A 27,264-nucleotide genomic window follows, 5' to 3' on the forward strand; every position below is an offset into this window, starting at 1 on the left:
CAAAAGGCTCTACTCCTTCCCTGTCACCATCTTGGAGTACAGCCATGAAGGCTCCAGGATTTCTGTGGTGGCTGGTTTCTACAGGAAAGGCTGCCTATGGGTCTAGCAGGAAAGCACACGCTGAGTTTATTTGCATTACATTTGCCATTTTAATTTGTTGATTTGCATTTGACATAATTGTTAAAGTAACTGATGCTAAAATAAAATATTGATAGTATCAAGTTTTTTTGACTTAGGCTACAAAGCACATACAACAGTCTTGCATATCTACCTTTAGAAAAGGAATGGCTCTGACCTCAAACTCAGCAAAATCTCTAGTGTATTACCATAGCTGGAGAACATATAAGCAAAGCCCTTTGGAGGTGTAAAGTGTAAATGGAATGCTAAACTGAGCTTCGCGATAAATTAAGGACTGAGACTTTTGCTAGTGGTGAGTTGTGTTAATAGAAGCAAACACTAAACTAGGTCCAGTGACCGAGGGGCTCATGGGAAATGTCCTTGTGTGTTCCCCAAGGCCTCAGCATCTTTGGTTCCTCATCTCTAGAACATTAAGTCTAGAGCTCAGTCCTTTTCAGGTCTGTGTCTGGCAACAACTCAGTCTTGACTAGCGCTAAACCAGTGACATTATTTAGGTGTGAACATCAATGAGAATTCTATGTGCCAACATTGTGCTAGATACTAAAGCTACTAAATTGAAGACAAGATTCTGCCTTCCAAAGATTAAAACAACGTTTCAATATTATTATTTGAAAATTTTGCATACTTCTATGTAGGAAAAGTTCATAAAAGTAGAATTTCTGGGTTAAAATACATGCAAGTATTTAGTCTTTTTTTTTTTTTCTTTTTCTTTTTTTGAGACAGGGTCCTGCTCTGTTTCCCAGGCTGGAGTGCAGTGGTGCAATCATAGCTCACTGCAGCCTTGGACTCCGGGGCTCCAACATTGCTCCCACCTCAGCCCCAAGGTAGCTAGGACTACAGGTGCATGCCACCATGCCCAGCTAATTATTAAAATTTTCTTGTAAAGGTGGAGTCTTGCTATGTTGCTCAGAATGGTATATTTAAGACTTTTGAGACATTTTGCTATATGATATCTAGCAGGATGCCCTCAGAAATCTATGAGTAATCCTGTTTCCTCAATCCCATGGACATACTCTTACTAACTTTGTAATTTGATTGATGAAAATTGCATAACATTGTTTTAATTTGTATTTATGAGATTAGTTGAGTTGAATATCTTTATATCTCTATTGGCCACAATATTTCTTCTTTTTGGAACTGCCATTCACACCTTCATTAGCCAATTGAAAATCTGGAGTGTCTACTTCTCGTCTACAGAATATTGATCCCATGTCTGCTATAAGTGTTGTGAAATTTTTACCAGGTTTTTATTTGCATTTTAATTTTATTTTAAAATGCAGAATGCACATGTTTCAACAATCAGTATTTTTATTTATAGTTTCTGCCTTTTATGGTTTAGCACTTACGAGTTTTTGTTGTTGTTGTTGTTGTTGTTGTTGTTGTTTGAGACAGGATCTCGCTGTGGCACCGAGGCTGGAGTTCGGTGATAAGATCCTGGCTTACTGCAGCCTCGACTTCCTGGGCCTAAGCAATCCTCCTACCTCAGCCTCCTGAGTAGCTGAGACTATAGTTTCATGCCACCACACCTGGCTAATTTTTTTGCCAGGTGAGACAGAGTTTCACTATATTGCTTAGGCTGGTCTTGAACTCCTGGGCTCAAGTGATTCTACTGCCTTGGCCTTCCAAAGTGCTGGAATTATAGGTGTGAGCCACCAGTGCTTACAAGCCTTATCTACACAAAATCAAAATCTTTCATCCAGTTGGAACTTGTTTTGTGCACAATATGAAGTGAAGACATGATTTTAATATTTTATTTCCCAAGTATATAAACCTTTAGGTGGGCCGTAATTGTGGGGAGCCTCAAATTCTCTTTGGAGAACTGTGTTCGGACTTTGTTCTGTGGTGATACATCAAAGGTGTGGGAGCTGGAAACTCACACTGGCCCTGCTTTCACTCATACTGTAGTGAACTACAGGGGGCTTCAAAGCTGGATGGCAAGAGGACTGGTGGGTGGTGGTTGGAAAGTGGCAAAAGCTAGAGGAAATCATAGTGTTTCAATGACTACTTGAATGATTTTATGCTGCTCTTTTGAGTCTAATTCCCCTCTCTTTAAGATGGTACTTGAAGTATTAACATTTCCATATGAAGGCAGTATAATATCAACAAGTTTGAAATACCTTTAAATCAATAACTAACTCCTCCTCCTCCCACTTTTTCTGTCTCCCACTCTCACCTTTTTAAAATGAAACTAGATCTGCCAGGCACAGTGGCTTATGCATGTAACCCAGACATTTTGGGAGGCAGAGGTGAGAGGATTCCTTGAGCCCAAAAGCTCAAGCCTGGACAGCATAGAGACCCCTGTCTCTAAAATATATATACATATATATAATTAGCTGGGCATGCTGGTACACTCCTCTAGTTCCAGCTACTTGGGAGACTGAGGCGGGAGGATTGCTTGAGCCTGGGAAGTCAAGGCTGTAGTGAGCCATGTTTGCCCCACTGCCCACCAGCCTGGGTGACAGAGTGAGAGCCTGTCTCAATCAATCAATCAATCAATCAATCAATCAATCAATAAACTAGACCTAGAACAGAGGTTCCTAGCACAGGATTACTAGCTAGGGGACCTCAGGTGAATTCCTTAATCTCTTTGTACAATCTCTTATCTGTACAATGAAGATGATAATACTGCCTAGCTCATGGATTGTATTATCCTATGATATGGATACCTGAGTCCTTAGTTACTGTTTTTTGATTACATAAAGTATTAATGAACAATATTTATTTGTCATTTAAATTGTTTCCTGACTATATGATAGACACATTTCAAGGTTACATTAATTTGAAATATTTTTTCAGTTTAGGAACATGGCATGTATATTATTTTTGTGCAGCATTCGGGATGGTACCATGAACAATTAGTCACTTCACAAGCACTTTGGCTATTTGCTTATTATTTTAATTAGCAGGGAAAAGTAATTTACTCCTGGCCTGAAGGGGCTACTCCTACACTTAGAGTAAAGCTGCCCATACAGAGTGCTCACAGGGCTGTGAGAGGTGATGTAAATGCAGTAAAATTGCAGGGTTGGCAGATCTTTTTCTGCAGAATGCTTCTCATTTTGAGAGCATTCAGCAACCATTTTTGAACACATTGTATTAGGGAGTGAAATAACAGACCTTAGAGGTTGGATTATGATCTCCATTTTACAGATGAGCATGCAGAAACCCAGAGAGGGGAAGCAACTGGCCCACATGGTAAAGCTTTGTGTCCCAGGCTGGATTTGTCTGTTTCTAGAGCAGGAGCTACCTTCTGGGAGGTCTGAGGATGCCTGAGTGCATGTGTCCAAAGCAAGGCTGTTCAGAGGCCCCGCTCTAGGGAACTGTACAGCACAAGACTTTTATCTTGAACTTCTGAGAAACATGTTGCCCTCTTCCAGCACAGATCTCATGGAGGATCTCTAGAGCATTTATTTCTTATTTTGACTATTCATGGCAACAAACTCCTGTACATTTTATCTGCCATTCTCTCCACCTCATTTTTTAGTTGCCTGAATTTGGAGAGAGAGGGGTTGGTATAGAGGAATATAAAATAAACATGTGTGGGCCTGCTAAGTGTACTGAGCAAAGCACATTCATCTACACTATATTATCTAATTGGTTTTACTTTTTCTTTTTGAGCTTTTAAAAAATGGTGAGATATTACACAAGAAAATGAACACAACAGAAAACAATGGTTTATCACAAAGAGAAAATCTGAGAAGCCATCACCAAGGTTAAAAAGTAGAATGTTGCTAGCATCCCGACTGCCGTAGTACTGCCTGCCCACTCACCATCACCGTCCCACTCCCAAGATGGCTACTCTCTGGACTTTTACGGTTATTACTTTCTTGTGTTTATTTGTAATATACCAGCTGAGTCTACATCCATAAGCACCACAGTTTTTGAACTTTGTGTGATGAAATCATGCAATATGTACCCCTCGGTGTCTGGCTTCTTCGCTCAACATTATGTTTGTGAGACATTCATCTGTGTTGCTCCCCAGAGCTGAAGTTTTAAGTCTCGGGGTCCAGCATTATTCTTTTAAAGGTAGAAAGAGCAAGAGTGTTAAGGAAGCAATTGGTTAAGCTCCGCAAAAGCTGCCAATCCAGGCGGCTTCAGTCCAAGAGGCTCTTCGGGAGCAGCGTCTTTTTAGAGCCGGGAGAAGTGAGGCCTGGGTTTGGGGTCCAAGTCCGAGGCTGCCCCGGAGCCGGTCCCACAAGGCAGGTGCACTTGAGCTGGGCTCCACGGTGCTGGGGGCTCCTACAGGGCAGAGGCGCGGAGAGGCGGGGCGGGGGAGGGCGCGCGGCTCGTTGCTGGGCGACCGAGCGCGTCCTTTCTTCGGTGGAGCCAGTCGAGCCCACCCGGCCCCTAAGCACCGGAAAGGCCTGCTGGGCACTGGCCGAGCGGCGGGGCCAAGCTCACTGCCACCTGAATTGGAGCGGAGGCGCCATCGAGGCCGGGTGAGAGGAGAACGCGGCCTGGGGCGCGGTGACTTCGTGTGGGCGCTTTGTGAAGGAGAGGTGCGTTGTTTGAGCGGAGCAGTTGTCCCCTCTGTTCCGCCTCGCTAATCCACTGTGGCAGGTTCACCCCGGCAGAAAACAGGGTAGAAGAAGGGGCTGGGGCACTGGGGATGGAGTTTGGGCTGCCTTTCGTGGGAGAACGAGCAGGGGTTGAAGAGGAGCTGGGAGGATTGAGAACCTGGTGGAAGGGAGAGGTAGGTGCACGACGCCAGACCGGGCTGTGGGGACAGGAGAAAAAGAGGCTAGGAAGGAGAAAGAGGGGGATTCAAAGAGACTTCAGGAGGTGAAAGGTCACAGTGGAGGGACTTTAATTTCCATCTACCTGACCTCTGCTGTCCCTTTACAGGGCAGCTTGTTTTGAGTAAACTTTAACCACCATTAGGTGGTTGCTCCCACTAGGGTCAATGTGTGTAGTTTCAGAATAGAGACCAGTTTCCTGAGTTTGGCTCCAACTCCTTGGTGGACGGTGAGACACTGTGGGCTTAATGCAAGGATTGTTGGCATTGAAGCCCACGACCCACAATGGAACTATTGCAAACTACTGCTGCAGAAATTTAAAGGAGATCAATAGTTTTCTTTTTAACATGCAAATCTAAAAGTTGAACAAATTGTTTTTTCATATCTACAACTTTATAGAGGCATAATTTATATTCAGTAAGCTGCACAAATGAACAGTTGTGCAATGTACAAGGTACAGGCATACAATTTGATGAGTTTTTACAGATGCATACACCTTTGAAACATTTCCTGCAATCAATATAACCAAACCTTTTCATTCTTCTGCCCTCTTTGCTCTTCATCCCTGCTTTTAGCCCACACCCTGTAACCAATCACGAATCTGCTGTGTGACACTATAGAAGAGGTTGCATTTTCTAGAATTTTATACACAAGAAAACATACAGTATATGCCCTTTTGCGTCTGGCTTCCTTTACTTGGCATAATGATTTGCCATGACCTTTGCCTTGATTACTGTAGCTTACTATAGTAGGTTTTGAAATTGGATAGTGCAAGTCCTCCAGCCTTTTCTTTTTAAAAATCACATTGGTGATTTTAAGTCATTTGAATTTATGTATACATTTTAGATTCAGCTTGTAATTTCTATTTAAAAACCTGCTGTATTTTTTATTGGGATTGCATTGACTCTATAGATCTATTTGGGAGAATCGTGATTTTAAGAATATTGAGTCTTCTAATCTATGGACCTGGTATGTCTCCATTTATGTAGATCTTTAATTTCTGCAAATAAGGTTTTGTAATTTTCAGTGTAGAGATTTTGGACATTTTTTGTTAGATTAATTCCTAAATTTTATGTTTTCTGGAGGCACCAGTGTAAGTGGAATTTTAAAAATATTTTCCAGTTGTTTGCTGCTACTATATAAACATGGAACTGATTCTGTATGTTGTTAACTGTGTATTGTGCAACCTTGATACTTTCACTCTTAGTACATACAGATTTTTGTAGATTCCTCAGGATTTTTATCCTAAAAATTATGTCATCTGCAAATAGGGACGCTTTAACCTTTTCCTTTTCAATCTTTATTACTTTTATTTCTTTATCTTGCCATATTGCAATGGCTAAGACCTTCAGTATGATGTTGGATATGCATGAAAAGAGTGAGACATTTTTTCCTTGCTTCCAACTTTAGGGGGAAAGCATAAATATAATGTTAGCTGTAAATTTTTTGAAGATTCTCTTAATCAGATTGAGGATGTTCCCTATGATTCATAGTTTGCCTAGAGCTACTAATTTATTTTTATCCTGAATGGTTGTTGAATTATGTCAAATGTTTTTTTCTACCAAAATAATCATATTATTTTCATGTACTCTGTTAATATAGTGAATTATATTGATTTTCAAATAAATATAATAAAATCAAGATACTTAAATCAATTTTTCAACCCTTAGATAAACTCTATTTGGTCAAAATGTATTATCCTTTTCAAAAATATATTTTTGGATTTGATTTGCTAATATTTTGTTAATGATTTTTGCATGTATGCTCATAAGGAATATTAGTATGTGATTTTCTTTCTTTAAAAAATGCCTTTGTCAGGTTTAGTATTATGGTTATATAGGTATCATAAAGTAAATTTTCCTTCCTCCTCTATTTGCTGAAAGAAATTTATGTAAGATGGGTGTTATTTCTTTCTTGAATACTTGAGAGAACCATCCAGGGCTGGAATTGTCTTTGTGGTAAGATTTTTTGATAACAGATAAAATTTTTTAAAAATATAGAACTATTCAGATTTCCTGTTTCTTATGTTAATTTTGGTAAGTTGTAATTTTCAGAATTGCCCATTTCATCTAAATTGTTAGATGTTGTTGGTATAGTGTTGTTTATCACATTTTTAAAATTGTCCTTTAGTATCTTTAGATTCTGTAGTGAAATCCTCTCTTTCATTCCTGATATTGGTGATTTTCATTCTCTTAAACAGTCTAGCCAGATGGGTTTTTAAATTTTGTTGAGATTTTAAAAGAACCAACTCTTGACTTAGTTAATTTTCTCAATTCTTTTTCTGTTTTCCATGTGATTGATTTATATCTTTATATTTATTATTTCCTTCCATTAGTTTAAGTATGCATTATTCTTCTTTTCCTAGATTCTTAATATGGAACTTTAGGTTATTGATTTTAGACTTTTCTTCTTTTTGATTTCATCATTTAGGGTATAAGTTTCCTTCTAAACACTGCTTCAGCTACACCCCACACATTCTGATATGTTGTGTTTTCATTATTATTCAGTCTAAAATATTTTTAAGGTTTAATAATATATTTTGTTTTTCATTTCCTTACCTATTGGCTTTTTAGTTGCACCTCTTTGTATTACTTTAAAAATGGTTTCTCCAGTAATTACAATATACATTCTTAACATTTCAAAGTCTAGTTAGAGTTAATATTGAACTAGTTCACATAAAATGCAGAAACTGTACAACCATACAGTTCCTTTACCCATGCCTATCCCAGTCTTTTTGGTTCTTGTTGTCATATGTACTGCACCTACTTACATAAATATCCCGCAACACAATATTATAATTTTCATACATTATTTTTAAACTTCAGAGAAAAAAATAGCTTCATGCACTTACTCAGACATTTGACATTTCTCATCTTCATTCATTTTTAAAGATTTAAATTTCCTTCTGGTATCATTTCTCTTCTGCCTGAAGACCATTCTTTAGCATTTCTTATAATTCCTATTGGCTGGTGAGTAATTCTCTTAGGTTTTTTTTTTAATCTGAATATGTCTTTATTTTGTTTACCTTTTGAAAAAGAATATGCATGCTAGGTATAGAATACTTGGTTGGCAGTTTAAATTAATCAATTAACTTAATTATTTATTGAGACAGAGTCTTGCTGTGTTGCCCAGGCTGGAGTGCAGTGTCACAGTCTTGGCTCATTGCAGCCTCTGCCTCCTGGGTTCAAGAAGTTCTCTTGCTTCAGACTCCCAAGTAACTGGGATTACAGCTGCCCAGCACCATGCCCAGCTAACTTTAGTATTTTTAGTAGAGATGGAGTTTCACCATGTTGGCCAGGCTGGTCTCAAACTCCTGACCTCAAGATATCTGCCTGCCTTGGCCTCCCAAAGTGCTGGGATTACAGGCATGAGCCACTGCACCTGCTCTGGGTTGACAGTTAAAAAAAATCTTTTAGCATGTTACAAATCCTGTTTCCCTGTCTTCTGTTCTTAGGGGTGTCTGATGAGAAGTCCATGGTCTTTGAATTATTGTTTCCCTGTCAATAAAGTGTTGTTTCTCTCTGTCTGCTTTTGAATTTTGTCTTTGTCTTTGTTTTTCATTGCCTTACATATGATTTTCTTTACACTTATTCTGCTTGAGATTCACTGAGCTTCTTGAATTTATAAATTTGTCTTTCTTCAAATTTAGGAAGTTCTCAAACATAATTATTTTTTATTTTTTGAGACAGATTCTCTCTGTCACTCAGGCTGCTGGAGTGCAGTGGAGCAATCATTCTCCTTTTTCCTTGGGATACTAATTATCTGAATGTTAGTGCTTTTTGGTATTATCCTTACAGGGATATCAGGCTTTCTTTTTTCTCCTTTCTTATAATGGATAATTTCTATGCATTTATCTTTAAACTCAGTTACTCTTTTCTCTGACATCTCCATTTTCCTAATCAAATTTTTTGAAAATATATTTTCAGGTATAAAATTTCTATTTTTATTTTTTTAATTTCTCTGCCAAGATTTTCTTTTTATTAATCTCTAGCATATTTTCCTTTACTTCATTGAGAATAGTTATAAGAGTTGCTTTAATGTCCTTTTCTAATAATCTGAACATCTGAGTCATTTCTGGACTGGGATCTGTTCAATTTTCTTTTTCTTTTTATTAATCTCTAGCATATTTTCCTTTACTTGATTGAGCATAGTTATAAGAGTTGCTTTAATGTCCTTTTCTAATAATCTCAACACCTGAGTCATTTCTGGACTGGGATCTGTTTATTATATTTACCTCTGAGAATGAGTCAATTTTCCCAAGTCTTTTCATGCCAAGTATTTTTGGACTATATCCTGGACATTGTGAATGTTTTGTTATGTAGAGTCTAGATTCTGTCATATCCTTTCTGAAGAATATTGTTGTTTTCCATTTAGCAGGCATTTCACCAGTCAGTTAAACTCACTGTAAGACCTGTCTTACTCTGTGGTTCAGTTCAGCTCTTTAAGCCTTTGCTGTGCTACTTTGAGTTTGTCCCACATATACGTGAATCAAAGGTCAGTCGGAGACATGTGGGGTTTAGATAGAATTTGGGGATTATCTTCTCTGGGTCTCTTCCTTCTGGAATTTCTCACTTCTCAGTGATGTTTGTTGTCTGGGCTCCTTTCCCTGATTCTTCTGGCTAGAATGATGAAGAGCTTCCTATCAATGTTTTTGACACTTGCACTATGCCATTTCTGCAGTTATGGACTGTGTTTGAAGAAAAACCACAATAAACCTGGAAACTTCTCTCCAGACCAGTTTACACAAATGTTGACTTTCCTCCACAATCTTCCTGCTTTTGTTTACTCCGAAGAATTCTTAGGTCAATAAAAAAATATTTTCTCCAGACTTTATATGCTGTTGTGAGGAATTGCTCTGTAAAGATGCATCTGTGAATTAGCCAGGCGTGGTGGCGGGTCCCTGTAGTCCCAGCTACTCAGGAGGCTGAGGCAGGAGAGTGGCGTGAACCTGGGAGACGGAGCTTGTGGTGAGCCAAGATCGTGCCACTGCACTCCAGCCTGGGCGACAGAGTGATACTCTGCCTCAACACTGCACTCCAGCCTGGGCAACAGAGTGGTACTCCGTCTCAAAAAAAAAAAAAAAAAAAAAAAAAAAATGCATCTATGGCTCTCCAACAAATTGCTTTTGAAACTGACAGCAGGCAATATTTTAACATGTCAAAAGTACAATGACCATTAAACACACACACACATCATTTTTTTTATTTATTCTTTAAAAAATTTATTTTTATTTAAGACAGAGTCTTTGTCACCCAGGCTGGAGTGCAGTGGCACAATGATGGCTCACTGCAGTCTTGACCTCCTGGGCTCAAGCAATCCTTCTACCTCAGCCTCCTGTCTAGCTGGAACCAGAGGCATGTGCCACCATGCCTGGTTAATTTTTTACTTTTTGTAGAGACAGGGTCTCCCTATGTTGCCTTCATTGGTCTTGAACTCCTGGGCTCAAGTGATTCTCCCTTCTTGGCCTCCCAAAGCGCTGGGATTACAAGATGAGCCACTGCACCTGGCCACATTTTATTTTTAAATTTTGGCTTTTTAAGCAATTAAAGGGAGTCCAAGAAGGGAAGAGAGAAACTGGGGAGAAGAAAAAGGCAGGGGAGTATTTTGTTGTTTCATTAGCTGTTATGTATTTATATATGTATGTGTTTTTGAATGTAAGTGTATATTCACAAGGGATATAGGCATATTCTAGGTGACTGTTATAAAGGGCTGAGTTTTTATAGTTATTGAAATTTCTGTGAGCTTTTGAATAGCTCAGAGGGAAACCTCTTCTGAGCCTGAAAAATAGCTTTTTCTCTATTTTCTATATCCTTTTAAATGAGCACATGTAAGTGGTTTTTACTATTATTGATATTAACAGGATTAAAGGCAGCAAAAGAAGTATAGAAAGTGCAGAAAAATAGAAAAAAAAGACTTTTCCCATTCTCTTAGCAAAATTATTAATATGTTTATATATTTCTTTTGAGGCTTTTTTTTTGTAAATGACAATGAGGGCACAAACAGATCTCATTTCTCCCACTGATATTTCAAAAGCAAATATTGTTTTCAGAATATTTTTGTTTTCCTTGCAAGGCTGAAGATTTTACTAAATGAGATAGATTGTCCTTGGGTTAAGAAGTTTCTTTTGGAACTTTAGCACTGTGCATTGGAAATTGACATTGGCCTGAAGTTTAGGAAGTATGACAGTTGAGATGATATTTGATTATGGACTTAGGAAAACCCAAATCTTGTTCTTAATAGGTTATCCTTCTCAGTGTGGTCCCCTGACTACATATAGGAAGAGGTCAAGGTCAGGTGATCCATATTACTTTCTGGGCCCATTCCTAATGTAATACTCTGATGAGCTAGGCCTAACATATGCAGACTGCTTTCCCTTTTTGAGGTGGGTTTGTGTAGCTTGGAACCAAGTCATGTGGTAATCTGCTCCACTTATTTCGACTTTAGTTACAGTCTAGAGCAAAGTTTTGGATTTTCCGTTCCAATAGGAGAAATAGACACAACTGCAAGAACCAGAGAGCAACCTGCAATGGTCTAGAGAATTCAAGTGTGCAGCCCTGCCTGAGTCTTTAGCCATTTTTGGCTGGAGAACTTTCTTCTGATGGCTGACCTGATCTTGTGAGAGAGAAGAAAAGGCTGACTCTTGACCCTTCTGACTAATTCACTGCTCAGGCCTTGAACCTCCTGGCAGAAGAGAAAGGAAAAGGCGTAGACAGATTTTAAGAGCATTCTGTCCCATTTTAAAGTGTAGGGTAAACATAATCAACCTGGTTTGTGAGCTGCCTATTTGACACATCATGTAGATGAATACTTTTTCCTTTAGAGACAACTACATTATTTTTCCCTTGGTATCTCCAAACCACAACTAGTCTCTCTTAGTAAATTGCTCCTATGAAAAAGAGAACATGCTATTTTCTCATGAGAATGAATGTTTAAAAGTCATTTTATGTATTTTGTGTTGTAGGAGTGGGTGGGGGAATAAAGGCACTTAGCTTTGATGGACTGGCCCATGAAGCACTGGTATACCACTCATCTTGAATGCACAATAGAAGTTCCTGTTGAATTTAGAAGTTCTATTTCCTGTTGGTTTAATTTTAGATAGAAAGAGCAACTTTCCTGTTAAGAACTCATGGGAATGTACTGAGAAGTGTTAAACAATGAACACTTGTTAAACTTCAATAGCAAACCAAAGGCCTAGGAGAAGTGGGAAAGCAGGAACTAAGAAATAAAAGGGAAGTGCAAGTGGGAGAGTCAAGTCAGATTCTCATCAGGTACTAATGTACTTCTGGTTTGTGCTCTGTTCCAGTTACTACCTTTCAACCTTTTGCAGGAAGAAATGCAGATAGTGTTGATATGAACATACTGCCACTTGTGCAAACAATAACAGCCAAAATACTATGCGGGGTGGGGGGGTTATACAGCATTTTTTAAAGTAGGGAAACTTTCTTAAGGGCTTTAGAAATAATTTCTAATGTTCATATCCTATGGCCTGGAAAACTGGCAACAGATTATTTTCACTTTTTAATATGAACCCTTGGTATGGATAAAATTGAATTGTCGAAGGTCTAGTCAGTGGTGGAGCTAGGTAAAGAAAGAAAGCCTATTAATTCCCAGATATGATGAGCTCTTCGTGTAGCAGGGTCTTCAATTAAAAGCAATAAGACTATATTTGGGGGATAAACAGGAGATTTTCTTCATATTATCAAACATCATGATAAATGAATAATTACAATTGTAAAGATAATTATTTCATGAATTGATATAAGTCCAGCTAAGAAATGTAGATAAGTGATAAAAATGCAAAGTAAAATAAAAATATACTTTCCACATTTAAATTTTAAGTCCATATGGATTTATTTGGGTACGTCATGAAATACACCAAAAAATTGCACCAAATAGTTGTCCAGTTGTCTCAGCACAGTTTATTGAAAAATTCTTTTATCATCAATTTAATGCTGCCTTTATAATATAACTAATATTATATTTAATCCTTTTTCTCACTTTCTCGGTGTAGCTATTGATTTTAGCAGCAGTTTTTCAGTTCTAATTCTTATATCTGTAAGCCTTTTATTTATCTGGTTGCTCTTCATTGAGGGACAAGTGCTCCCTTGTCATTTATGTTTTCCATATTTTTTGGCTAATCCAGCCTGTTTATTATTTCAAATGAATTCAGAATTACCTTTCAAAGTTCAAAATATCATTTTCAGAGTTTTGCATTGGCATGAAACCAAATCAGTATTTTGGGAAGACCTGATATAATTAAAACACTTGGTCTTTCCATCAAGGAATGTTAACTTCCTATTTAGTTGATTCTTTCTTCAATGTCTTTCAGTAAAATTTAAAAAATTTAATCATGTAGTTTCAGTACATTTTTTTGTTAGGTTTATGCCTAGATACTTACTTTAAAAAATATTACAAATGAAATTTTACCATTATAGTAAAAAAATTGTTTTAAATAGGGACAGGGTCTCTGTTGCCCAGGCTAGAGTCCATTATGTTTTTGATAGGACCATTTTGGTATAAAGAAATTATTGGGGGATATATATATTTTAAACTCAAATCCCTTGCAGAATCCTATTAGAGTTCTAATGTCTGTGTTTTCAGTAGATAATCATATCTGGAAATAATGATGACATTCCAGAGGTGTTTCTGCCTTATTGTTTTATTTATTTTCAAAGAAACTTGACCTTGGGTATTCTCTAAAGACTTACTATTCTTCTAGTTCATTGTATTTTGTTTTACTTCCATTGTTTTACCCTGATTTCTTGAAATGCTCCTCTTGGTGTGTTCTGTGGAACACTGTCCTCTTCACTTTTCTAACTCTCTGATTGCTCTTGCCCCTCCCGCCTCACACAGGTAAGTGTGCCACAGAACCTGCCATTGGTCCCCTATTTATATTTACTGCTAGCCTGGCTTTGTGTAATGATCTTTCAAGATCTCAAAATCTACTTATGATCATAGCTAGCTGGCCCTGCTGAATAACAGAATTTTTTAAAATTGTAGTTAAAATCCACATAACAAAATTTGTCCTCTTTACCATTTTAAAGTATACAGTTCAGTGAATAACAGAAGTTTTATTATGACTAAGACTTCATTAGGCTGACTCAAAATCCCTATTTTTTGAAGGAGCTTTCATTGCTCCCATTTATTCCTAATCATTGGCCAGGAATTTTTACCTTGCTTTGTCTCTATTTTTACTCTGCTTTATTATCAAGGCCAGACTCAGGCTCCAGCTCCCAGATTCTTACTTGTCCTTCCAGCCTTTATTCTTTCTTCTACTCAATATATCAAGTTACTTTTCTGCTAAAAATTTTGAGTGGTTTCCAGTAGCTCACAGAAAAAGTACAGAGAGTGGCACTGAAGGCCTCATAATCTAGCTGCAGCCCACTCTGAGGCTTCCTGCATTCCCCTCCTACATGCTGCTGTGGCTCAGGTGACACTTTGAGGGAGTGAGCTGGGTAAAGAAGGGGACACCTGGGACCAGCTGGAGAGGGAAAGGGAAACAGCTGTCTAGCTACAAGAGCTGGGATTTAGCCCTTGCACTGACAGACCCTTCATTTTTCTTTTTTTTCAGAGAAACTGCAAATCTGAATTGGTTTATGAAAATCTTCCAATTTAAAATAGTTGGCTATGAATTAAGATTGTGGAAGTAAGCCAGACATGGTTGCTCACGCCTGTAATTCTAACACTTTGGAAGGCTGAGGTGGGAGGATGGCATGAGCCCAGGGAGTTAGAGACCAGCCTGGGCAACACAAGGAGACTGAATCTTTACAAAAAATTAAAGTATTAGCTGGATGTGGTGTACCACATTTGGTCGCAGCTACTCAGGAGGCTTAGGTGGGAGGATCGCTTGAGCCCAGGAGGCCGAGGCTGCACTAAGCCATGATCATGCCACTGCACTCCAGCCACTTGGGCAACAGAGCGGGATCTTGTCTCAAAAAAAGAAAAAAATGTTGAAATACTCTGAACTATATGGGCTGAATGATCCAGGCCTCAGGCCAAGACTGTGGCCTTTATTCTGTGGTAGCAGGGGTCCTGGGGATTTTCTAAGCTATGCTTAGTATGATGCTGCTTGCCTGTAAGTGGAACGTTACTAATTAGAGTCTAAAGAAATGTTAAAAGAAATCCAATAGGGGTTTGGGAAACCTCCATCGAAAAAAATGACTGTTTTAGAGGTTTTTCATGGTTCTTGTGAAAGGGCCAATAGGTGGATATAAAATTACATGATAATTTTACCCGCTTGTGCCTCAGGGAGCACAGTGAGGTTCTATTATGAGAAGCTTTGCTGAGCTGGAATTTTATTCCAGTTTTGTTTTATATTTATGTATATACGCACACCACATATATGATTGTTTTGGGGGCTTACTTTACAGGTCAAATTTGTCAAGATGTCCACGATCTCGAGACACTTTGGCCTGAAATACAAAGAGGAATCGTATATGTTTAAAGAGCTTGAGAAAGTTCGGCAGGAAACTAAAAAGGATTTTCTCCGATTCAAGCAGAAGTTGGCCTCCAAGCCGGCTGTAGATGAAAGCCCAGTCCACAGCCTCCATGCCCCGAGCCCGGCCCGCCCCGCGCGCGTTTCTTGCGCCGCAGCCCGGACATCGAGAGTGTACCCTCCGGCTAAAGGCCCTGCGATGTCCGCGGCCGCCCTCCTGCAGGAGGTGCTCGGAGGCGCGCCGCGTCCCTCGGGCCTGGGTGAGGCGGCGGCTCCAGGCAAGACCCAGTCGTTTCGCCCCCGGGACTTTTACCTGCGGAGCTCCGCGTTCCTACGGCACCAGGCCCTGAAAAAGCCCCCAGTCATCGCCTCGGGGTTCGGCACGGCCCGACCCGTGGTCCTGCTGCCACCGCCCGAGCCGCCCGTGAAGCGCAGAGCGCGCGGGGTCTTGGAGAGCTCGCGGCACGCGGCCCCCAGGCGGGTCCTCGACCTGCGCAGGGGGCGCGAGGAGAGCCAGGAGGTAGCTCCTCTCGCAGGGCCCTGCATGGCCAAAGAGAGGAAGGCCAGCTCCGTCTCCGCAGAGGACCGCTACATGGAGGCCAGCAGCGGGCGGAGGAAAGTGAGGATCTGCACCCACTTCGTGAGCGAGAGCGGGGCCCGCGAGGCGCGGGAAGCGGCGGGGTTAGGAGCCCAGGGAGAACAAGAGAGCTGGCCGCCCAGCGACGCGCGGGAGGCCGCCTGGCAGGCGCTGCTCCCCGCCCGCGTGATCCCCACGTCCATCGAAGAGATCATTGCCTCGCTGCAGTCCGAGGCCCAGCTGGCCTCCGACCAGACCATCAAAGAGCTCATACGGAGCGTCCTTGGCCAGAACTACGACATTAGAATGGAAGTAAGTGAACCAAAACAAGAGTAACATTTGTCCCAAATGCAATGTGGGGTACATTACATATGTAAGAGTACTTTATTATGGATAATATTTCAGTGCATAGGGTGTCATGTATTATAACACAAAAACACTGGGGTGTTATTCAACTTCTTTGCATTTTGTTTGAATTTTCCATTTGAATTTTTGAATTTTCTGACTTATCCTCTTTTCAAAGTGAAGGAAACTGAGCGATGATCCCAAAAACTGGTTCAGAGAACATTAGCTGAAGACTTCAGTAATAACGTCACTAGAAGCCTTCCCCTTCAAAAGTTTCGTGATTATTTAGTAATAAAAGAACAGGCATTTTATGTGAAAAACTCTTTTTTCTGTTACAGTTTAGTATTATTAGTAGTAAATTACAGTAAAAGTGCATTTATATTCTAAGAAGATCAGCATATTACTATTTATAAGAATTCTGTATTTTCAGTGAAAGTCATTCTCTTGAAACATTTTTAAAAACTTTATTTTCTATGTCTTCCCAATCATAGAGATTTGTAAGTGCTTCTTGTGTGCCAGACTCTATGGGACACACTTTACATGCATTTTTGTCCCCATGACAACCCTATCAGGTCAATAGATACTAATAAAAGTCCTGTCTGACGTGGAGGCCTTCTAGCTTTAGTGAAGTTAAAAAAGATTGGCACAGTGTTCTGGAGCTAATGCATGGCAGAGCTGGGATTCCACCCCAGGCAGTCTCATCTGAGACACTGAGCTGAAACCATGCCCAGGACAGCCCATTGATTCACTATGACTTGTCCCTGGCAGGAAGCTAAGCTAGATAGGGTCATATTTAAGTTTAAGATATTTTGTCCATTTTACAGACTTTGCTGTGGCAGGGACATTGACAGCAAAAGCAGTCACAAGGGAACTTGAGCCCCAAACCCAAAGAAAGAAAGAAAGAAAGAATATGAGACACAGTCTTTTTTGAGAATGACAGAAGCAAGAAGATTCTATTACTGTTCTTGGCTGCAGCTACAAATATCTTATTAGTACACAGAATACTGCTACTGCATTATGTCTTTAAAATTGTTTCAGCCCCAGAATACACTCTTGGCTGTGATTTAAGGAATGTGACCATAAAGGGAAGCAAAAACAGGTATGGACAAGAGTCTCTGGTGTTGCCTTTGCCCTAATATTTGTGGGCAGAGTATGACAAATGTTCTTAGTTGAGACTCACACCTCCCCATTGTTACTGAACAAGATCAGGGTGTCTGCTCAGGCCATTTCAAAATGGGTATTTCTAGTTAGATTTTCTGTGAATCTAATAAGAAAAGAAATCAGGGATGCCCAATGAAGAGCCTTAGCAAAGAGAAGAAAGGCCTCGGTGCCCCTGCTTCTGACGTAGGCTCCATGCTCTACGACATAGTTAAGGTACTTGACACAAAAGGATGGGATTAGAAACTGGTCCAGAGGTCCTTACAGTTGAGGAAAGTTATACCTCAGAGCAGGGTCCCATAAGAAAGACTGTATTTTGACAGGCTCAAATGGACTTAGGGATATATGAAGAGAGACTATTAAATTAATGATGCACATTGCAGTGATTTGGCTCTTCTACCAGAAGTGTTAATTCCTCTTGTGTATTCTTTTTTTTTTTTGATGGAGTCTTGCTCTGTCGCTCAGGCTGGAGTGCAGTGGCGTGGTCTCCGCTCACTGCAACCTCCACCTCCCGGGTTCATTCTCCTGCCTCAGCCCCCTGAGTAGCTGGGACTACAGGCGCCCACCACCTTGCCTGGCTAATTTTTTGTATTTTTAGTAGAGACAGGGTTTCACCATGTTAGCCAGGATGGTCTCGATCTCCTGACCTCGTGATCCGCCCGCCTCGGCCTCCCAAAGTGCTGGGATTACAGTCACTGCGCCCAGCCCCTCTTGTGTATTCTTTTTATGGCATTTCTCCTACATATTGTTTTATGTAGGAGAGAGGCATGGATCATGGAGCATTAGAATCAAGTGTATCTTGGACAAGTATCAGGTGTCTCAGTCCCATCCCTGCCTCTCATTATCTTGATTTTTTTGAGTTCAGCCTGGATTTTGTTCTTGGCTTTTAAAATTTTGACACCCCCACCCCACAGCAATTCCAGAAGACAGAGCTTGCATTTCTTAAAGTAAAAGTGGCTTCAGAAGTTTTATTAGGGTGAAAAACGTACAATGGGGAATTTGTTGAAATGGCACTGGGTGGTAGGTGAGAGATAGCAATAAGAATGCAAGTATAGGCTGGGCGCGGTGGCTCACGCTTGTAATCCCAGCACTTTGGGAGGCTGAGGCGGGTGGATCACCTGAGGTCAGGAGTTCGAGACCAGCCTGGCCAACATGGTGAAACCCTATCTCTACTAAAACTACAAAAATTAGCCGGGCGTGGTGGCAGGCGCCTGTAATCCCTGCTACTTGGGAGGCTGAGGCAGGAAAATCGCTTGAACCTGGGAGGCGGAGGTTGCACTGAGCCGAGATCGCACCATAGCACTCCAGCCTGGGGCACAAGAGCGAGACTTCGTCTTAAAAAAAAAAAAAAAAAAAAAAAAAAAAGAATGTAAGTATGCAAGTATAAAAGCAGTGTCCAAATTATGATTTTAAAAATTCTTAAGAAGATTCGAATAAGGATGTTTGTTTTAAACGTTTGGGGCTTATGTAAATGATGTTCTTTCTAGGAAAAACAAGGAACATGATTCTTCCCTTTAGAAGTCATAACTTGCAGCCACATAGCAATCCCTAGAGGGAAGCTGAGAGGTAAGATGATCTCAGCAGGCTGGACTGTCTTTTTTGAGAGCTTGGGAAAGGACATTCCACATGCAGCACTTGGAGGTCCATAGTTACGTGGGCCTGGAGTTGCAAAGAATATGAAGGGTTAAACTTAGCTGTCAAATGTCAGCCATCTAAACCAGGATTTCTCAACATTGGCACTATTGACATTTTGGGCCACTTAATTTTTCATCGAAGGTGGCTGTCCTGTGAATTGTAGGATGTTTCAAGGCATCCGTGGCTTCTATACATTAGATACTAGTAGCACCTCCCGAGTCATAACAATAAAAAATGTCTCTAGATGTTGCCAGATGAGCCCTTGAGGCGGGGGCAAAATTATGCCACCCTCTTTTATCCAATTGAGAACCACTGACCTAAACAGTATGCATATACCATGGCAGGAGAAGTAGAAATGTTACGAATGTTTGTTTTGCTAAGACATTCAATAGTATCAGTCACAAAAATACATTCTAATTACATGTGGCTGGGGTTCACAGACCACTTTCCAGATGTTAATTGAGGATGAAGTATCCAGGTGGTCCTAGCTTCTGTCATGCGTAGTTGTTTTTGATATATAGCTCAAAAGGAAAACGGCTTAACATGACCTAGATAAGAGAAAATTCATAGTCCAAGGTCTCCCATAAGCAAATAACATACAGTCTACAAAAATGTTATGTCATAAAACTTATGTTTGCCTCGGGGAAGATGAAATAGATATCCTTTTTCTCTATTCTTCCTGCTAAGTAAAACTAACTGTAAACCCTGAACATTATATATAAAACAAATATCAGAAGACCCCAAAACGTGAACAGCAGAAGACAGCTCATCTAGGGACTTTGGGACACAAGGAATGAACTGGTGGTGAATTCTCTGACTTTTCTTTTTGCCTAATTTCTCCCAGACTTGTAGCTAAATAAGCTGGTAACATACATAGAAATGCCAATGGTTACAGCTAGAAAAATCTGCAACAAAATCCTGCTCTTTAGCCAAAGGATCGGGAAAGGGGCAGCCTAGCAAGACAAAATATTTTTAGACAATAACTGTGTTACTCCAGCTAAATACTGCAGAAAAACCTGTGGCCCCACTCCCACCCCACCACTCAAGGCTGAATGGGGAGCCTGTGTTTCTGATATAATTTGGGTATTTGTCCACACTCAAATCTCATGTCGAATTGTAATCCTCAGTGCTGCAGGTGGGGCCTGGTGGGAAGTGTTTGGGTCATGGTGGGATCCCTCATGGCTTGGTGCTCTCTTTGCAATAGTGGGAGAGTTCTTGCAAGATCTGGCCATTTAAAAATGTGTGGCCCCTTCCCCCAACTCTCTCTTGCTCCTGCTTTCATCATGTGAAGTGCCTGCTCCCACTTTACCTTCCACCATGATTTTTAGCTTCCTGAGGCCTCCCCAGAAGGTGATGCCAGAGCTGTGCATCCCGTACAGCCTGTAGAACCATGAGCCAATTAAACCTCTTTTCTTTATAAATTACCCAGTCTCTGGTATTTCTTTTTTTTAAAATTGTATTAAATCTTTTATTTTTATTATTATACTTTAAGTTCTGGGATACATGTACAGGTTTGTTACATAGGTATACAAGTGCCATGGTGCCACCATGGTATACACTTGTATGGTATACAAGTGCCATAGGTATACAAGTGCCATGGTGCCATCATCTGCATTAGGTATTTCTTCTAATGCTATCCCTCCCCTAGCCCCTCACCCCCTGACAGGCCCCAGTGTGTGATGTTCCCCTCCCTGTGTCCATGTGTTCTCATTGTTCAACTCCCACTTATGAGTGAGAACATGTGGTGTTTGGTTTTCTGTTCCTGTGTTAGTTTGCTGAGAATGATGGTTTCCAGCTTCATCCATGTCCCTGCAAAGGACATGAACTCATCCTTTTTTTATGGCTGCATAGTATTCCATGGTGTATATGTGCCACATTTTCTTTATCCAGTCTATCACTGATGGGCATTTGGGTTGGTTCCAAGTCTTTGCTATTGTGAATAGTGCTGCAATAAACATATGTGTGCATGTGTCTTTATAGTAGAAGGATTTTGGGTATATACCCAGTAATGGGATCACTGGGTCAAATGGTATTTCTGATTCTAGATCCTTGAGGAATTGCCACACTGTCTTCCACGGTGGTTGAATTAATTTACACGCCCACCAGCAGTGCAAAAGCGTTTGCATTTCTCCACATCCTCTCCAGCATCTGTTGATTCCTGACTTTTTTTTGTTTTGAGATGGAGTTTTGCTCTTGTTGCCCAAGCTGGAGTGCAATGGCATGATCTCAGCTCACAGCAACCTCCACCTCCTGGGTTTAAGCAATTCTCTTGCCTCAGCCTCCTGAGTAGCTAGAATTGCAGGCATGTCCCACCACGCCTGGCTAACTTTGTATTTTTAGTAGAGACGGGATTTTACCATGTTGGTCAGGCTAGTCTCGAACTCCTGAACTCAGGTGATCCGCCCACCTTGGTCTCCTAAAGTGCTGGGATGAAAGGCATGAGCCACTGTGCCTGGCCTGTTTCCTGACTTTTTAATGATTGCCTTTCTAACTGGCATGAGATGGTATCTCATTGTGGTTTTGATTTGTATTTCTCTAATGACCAGTGATGATGAGCTTTTTTCCATATGTTGGCCACATAAATATGTTCTTTTGAGAAGTGTCTGTTCATATCCTTCACCCACTTTTTGATGGGGTTGTTTTTTTCATGTAAATTTATTTAAGTTCCTTGTAGATTCTGGATATTAGCCCTTTGTGAGATGGATAGATTGCAAAAATTTTCTCCCATTCTGTAGGTTGCCTGTTCATTCTGATGATAGTTTTGCTGTGCAGAAGCTCTTTAGTTTAATTAGATTCCAGCTGTCAATTTTGGCATTTGTTGCCATGGCTTTTGCTGTTTCAATCATGAAGTCTTTGCCCATGCCTATGTCCTGAATGGTATTGCCTAGATTTTCTTCTAGGGTTTTTATAGTTTTAGGTTTTATGTTTAAGTCTTTAATCCATCTTGAGTTAATTTTTGTATAAGGTGCAAGGAAGGGGTCCAGTTTCAGTTTTCTGCGTATGGCTAGCCAGTTTTCCCAACACCATTTATTAAATAGGGAATCCTTTCCCACTGCTTGTTTTTGTCAGGTTTGTCAAAGGTCAGATGGTTGTAGATGTGTGGTGTTACTTCTGAGGCCTCTGTTCTGTTCCATTGGTCCATATATCTTTTTGGTACTAGTACCATGCTGTTTTCATTATAGTAGCCATGTAGTATAGTTTGAAGTCAGGTAGCATGATGCCTCCAGCTTTATTCTTTTTGCTTAGGATTGTCTTGGCTATACGGGCTCTTTTTTTGGTTCCATATGAAATTTAAAGTAGTTTTTTCTAGTTCTTTGAAGAAAGTCAATGGTAGTTTGGTGGGGATAGCATTGAATCTATAAATTACTTTGGGCAGTATGGCCATTTTCACGATATTGATTCTTCCTATCCATGAGCATGGACTATTTTTCCATTTGTTTGTGTCCTCTCTTATTTACTTGAGTGGTGGTTTGTAGTTCTCCTTGAAGAGGTCCTTTACATCCCTTGTAAGTTGTATTCCTAGGTATTTTTTTCTCTTTGTAGCATTTGTGAATGGGAGTTCATTCATGATTTGGTTCTCTGTTTGTCTATTATTGGTGTATAGGAATGCTTGTCATTTTTGCACATTGATTTTGTATCCTGAGACTTTGCTGAAATTGCTTATCAACTTAAGGAGATTTTGGGCTGAGAGGATGGGGTTTTCTAAGTATACAATCATGTCATTTGCAAACAGAGACAATTTGACTTCCTCACTTCCTATTTGAATACCCTTTATTTCTTTCTCTTGCCTGATTGCTCTAGACAGAACTTCCAATACTATATTGAATAGGAAGGGTGAGAAAGGGCATCCTTGTGTTTTGCTGGTTTTCAAAGGGAATGCTTCCAGCTTTTGCCCCATTCTGTATGATATTGGCTGTGGGCTTGTCATAAATAGCTCTTATTATTTTGAGATACATTCCATCACTACCTAGTTTATAGAGCATTTTTTAGCATGAAGGACTGTTGAATTTTATTGAAGGCCTTTCTGCATGTATTGAGATAATCATGTGTTTTTTGTCATTGGTTCTGTTTATGTGATGGATTATGTTTATTGATTTGAGTATGTTGAACCAGCCTTGCATCCCAGGGATGAAGCCGACTCGATTGTGGTGGATAAGCTTTTTGATGTGCTGCTGGACTCAGTTTGTTAATCTTTTCAAAAAACTAGTTCCTGGATTCATTGATTTTTTTGGAAGGGTTTTTCGTGTCTCTGCCTCCTTCAGTTCTGATCTCATCTTAGTTATTTCTTGTCTTCTGCTAGCTTTTAAATTTGTTTGTCCTTGCTTCTCTAGTTCTTTTAACCGTCATGTTAGGGTATAGATTTTAGATCTTTCCTGCTTTCTCCTGTGGACATTTAGTGCTATAAATTTCCCTGTAAACACTGCTTTAGCTGTGTCCCAGAGATCCTAGTATGTTGTGTCTTTGTTCTCATTAGTTTTGAAGAACTTATTTATTTCTGCCTTCATTTTGTTATTTACCCAGTAGTCATTCAGGAGCAGGTTGTTGAGTTTCCATGTAGTTGTGCAGTTTTGAGTGAGTTTCTTAATCCTGAGTTCTAATTTGATTGCAGTGTTGTTTGAGAGACTGTTTGTTATGATTTCCATTCTTTTGCATATGCTGAGGAATGCTTTACTTCCAATTATGTGGTCAATTTTAGAATAAGTGCGATGTGGTGCTAAGAAGAATGTATATAGGTTTGATTTGGGGTGGAGAGTTCTGTAGATGTCTATTGGGTTTGCTTGGTCCAGAGCTGAGTTCAAGTCCTGAATATCCTTGGTAATTTTTTATCTTGTTGATGTGTCTAATATGGACAGTGGGGTGTTAAATTCTCCCACTGTTATTGTGTGGGTGTTTAAGTCTTTTTGTAGGTCTCTAAGAACTTGCTTTATGAATCTGGGTGCTCTTGTATTGGGTGCATATATATTTAGAATAGTTAGCTCTTCTTGTTGCATTGATCCCTTTACCATTATGTAATGCCCTTCTTTGTCTTTTTTGATCTTTGTTGGTTTAAAGTCTGTTTTATCAGAGACTAGGATTGCAACCCCTGTTGTTGTTGTTTCTTTTTTTTTTTTTTTGCTTTCATTTGCTTGGTATATATTCCTCCATCCCTTTATTTTGAGCTTATATATGTCTTTGCACATGAGATGGGTTTTCTGAATACAGCATACTGATGGGTCTTGATTTTTTATCCACTTTGCCAGTCTGTGTCTTTTAATTGGGGCATTTAGCCCATTTACATTTAAGGTTAATATTGTTGTGTGTGAATTTGATCCTGTCATTGTGATGCTAGCTGGTTATTTTTCCCATTAGTTGATGCAGTTTCTTCATAGTGTTGATGGTCTTTACAATTTGGTATGTTTTTGCAGTGGCTGGTACTGGCTTTTCCTTTCCATATTTAGTGCTTCCTTCAGGAGCTCTAGTAAGGCAGGCCTGGTGGTGACAAAATCTCTCAGCATTTGCTTGTCTGTAAAGGATTTTATTTCTCCTTCACTTATGAAGCTTAGTTTGGCTGCATATGAAATTCTGGGTTGAAAATTCTTTCCTTTAAGAATGTTGAATATTGGTCCCCACTCTTTTCTGGCTTGTGGGGTTTCTGCCCAGAGATCTGCTGTTAGACTGATGGGCTTCCCTTTGTGGGTAACCCAACCTTTCTGTCTGGCTGCCCTTAACATTTTTTCCTTCATTTCAACCTTGATAAACGTGATGATTATGTGTGTTGGTGTTGCTCTTCTCAAGGAATATCTTTGTGGTGTTCTCTGTATTTTATGAATTTGAATGTTGGCCTGTCTTACTAGGTTGGGGAATTTCTCCTGGATAATATCCTGCATAGTGTTTTCCAACTTAGTTCCATTCTCTCTGTTACTTTCAGGTACACCAATCAAACATAGGTTTGGTCTTTTCACATAGTCCCATATTTCTTGGAGGCTTTGTTCATTCCTTTTCATTATTTTTTCTCTAATCTTGTCTTCACACTTTATTTCAGTAAGTTGATCTTCAATCTCTGATATCGTTTCTTCCACTTGATCAATTTGGGTATTGATACTTGTGTATGCTTCACATAGTTCTCGTGCTGTGTTTTTCAGCTTCATCAGGTCATTTGTGTTTTTCTCTGAACTGGTTATTCTAGTTTCTAACCTTTTTTCAAGGTTCTTAGCTTTCTTACTTTGGGTTAGAACATGTTCCTTTAGCTTGGAGGAGTTTGTTATTACCTACTTTCTGAAGCCTACTTCTGCCAGTTGGTCAAACTCATTCTCCGTCCAGTTTTGTTCCCTTGATGGCAAGGAGTTGTGATCCTTTGGAGAAGAAGCATCCTGGTTTTTGGAATTTCAGCCTTTTGCACTGTTTTTTCCTCATCTTCTTGGATTTATCTACCTTTGGTCTTTGACATTGGTGACCTTCGCATGGGGTTTTTGTGTGGACATCCTTTTGGTTGATGTTGATGCTATTTTTTTTCTGTTTGTTAATTTTCCTTCAAACAGTGAAGCCTCCCTGCTGCAGGTCTGCTGGAGTTTGCTGGAGATCCACTCCAGACCCAGTTTGCCTGGGTATCACCAGTGGAGGCTGCAGAACAGCAGATTGCTGCCTGTTCTTTCCTCTGGCAGCTTTGTCTCAGAGGTGCACCTGCCAAATGCCAGCTGGAGCTCTCCTGTTTGAAGTGTCTGTTTACCCCTGCTGGGAGGTGTCGCTCAGTCAGGAGGCACGGGGCCCACTTGAGGAGGCTGTCTGTCCCTTAGCAGAGCTCTTGTGTTGTACTGGGAGATCTGCTGCTCTCTTCAGAGCCAGCAGGAAGGAAGGTTTAAGTCTGCTCAAGCTGCGCCCACAGCCGCCCCTTCCACCAGGTGCTCTGTCCCAGAGAGATGGGAGTTTTATCTATAAGCCCTGACTGGGGCTGCTGTCTTTTCTTCAGGGATGCCCTGCCCAGAGAGGAGGAATCTAGAGAGGCAGTCTGGCTACAGCCAAGCTGCAGTGGGCTCTGCCCAGTTTGAACTTCCAGGTGGCTTTGTTTACACTGTGAGGGGAAAACCTCCTACTCAATCAGTGCCTCAGTAAGGGCGGACAACCCCCCACTCCTCACCCCCACCAACCTTGAGTGTCCCAGGTTGACTTCAGACTGCTGTGCTGGCAGCGAGAATTTTAAGCCGGTGGATCTTAGCTCGCTGGGCTCTGTAGGGGTGAGATCCACTGAGCAAGACCACTTGGCTCCCTGGCTTTAGCCCTTTTCTAGGGGAGTGAACTGTTCTGTCTTGCTGGTGTTCCAGCTGCCACTGGGGTATGAAATAAAAACTCCTGAAGCTAGCTTGATGTCTGCCCAAATGGCCACCCGGTTTTGTGTGTGAAACCCAGGGCCCTGGTGGTGTAGGCACCAGAGGGAATCTCCTGGTCTGCAGGTTGCAAAGACCATGGGAAAAACGTAGTATCTGGGCTGTAGCGCAACGTTCTTCATGGTGCAGTCCCTCATGCCTTCCCTTGACTAGGGGAGGGAGTTTTCCAACCCCTTGCACTTCCCAGGTGAGGTGATGTCCCACCCAGCTTTGGCTGACCCTTTGTGGGCTGCACCCACTGTCTAACCAGTCCCAATGAGATGAGCTGTGTACCTCAGTTGGAAATACAGAAATCACCTGCCTACTGCATTGATCTTGCTGGGAGCTGCAGACGATAGCTGTTCCTATTCAGCCATCTTGCCAGAAGGTATTTCTTTATAGCAACACAAGAACAGCCTTATACAATTTCCAATATCAATGGGCTGTAACAAGTTCCCCCTACCCCTTCCCAGTGGGATGGAGACAGTGGAGTGTCTAAACTTCCAACATTGTCCAGAAGTAAAGAGTCCACCCTCTCCCTCTACCCTCTGGTGTCAATGGAGGCCATATGGAGAACAGTAATGAGACACTCCTATTCTTTCCAGCTAGGATGGGATCAGCAGAGGCCTAGTGGGGAGCCAAAACTCCTAGTCCCACCATGCAGTAACAAGGAGGCCCCCATCCCTGGTGCCAGTAGAGGCTGAGTGGGAACCTAGATTTCTATGTCCACTTGGTAGTAACAGGGGAAGTGCCTCCCTGCACTGCCTCTTTTAGAGCAGTGTCAGAGAAAGCCAGCTAAAACAGAAAGTCTAAGTAATATCCAGACTCTCATAATATCCAAAATGTCCAGGTTTTAATAGAAAATCACTTATTATGCCAACATCCAGAAACATCTCAATTTGA

The 27,264-nt window shown here is 40.7% G+C and overlaps 1 protein-coding gene across 1 annotated transcript in view; it reads left to right on the top strand.

Annotated features, from left to right (window-relative positions):
* Positions 1–4,435: 4,435 nt before the first annotated feature.
* Positions 4,436–27,264, top strand: part of TTC6 (tetratricopeptide repeat domain 6) — a 227,296-nt gene continuing 204,467 nt past the window's right edge. Inside the window, exons 1-2 of the mRNA XM_054530057.2 lie at positions 4,436–4,634; positions 15,242–16,195. Of these exons, the coding sequence (XP_054386032.2) occupies positions 15,257–16,195 (939 nt within the window). The 5' untranslated portion in view covers positions 4,436–4,634; positions 15,242–15,256. The remainder of the gene's footprint in view (positions 4,635–15,241; positions 16,196–27,264) is intronic.

Source organism: Pongo abelii, chromosome 15 (genome assembly GCF_028885655.2).
Source record: "Pongo abelii isolate AG06213 chromosome 15, NHGRI_mPonAbe1-v2.0_pri, whole genome shotgun sequence".
NCBI classification, from domain to species: Eukaryota; Metazoa; Chordata; class Mammalia; order Primates; family Hominidae; genus Pongo; species Pongo abelii.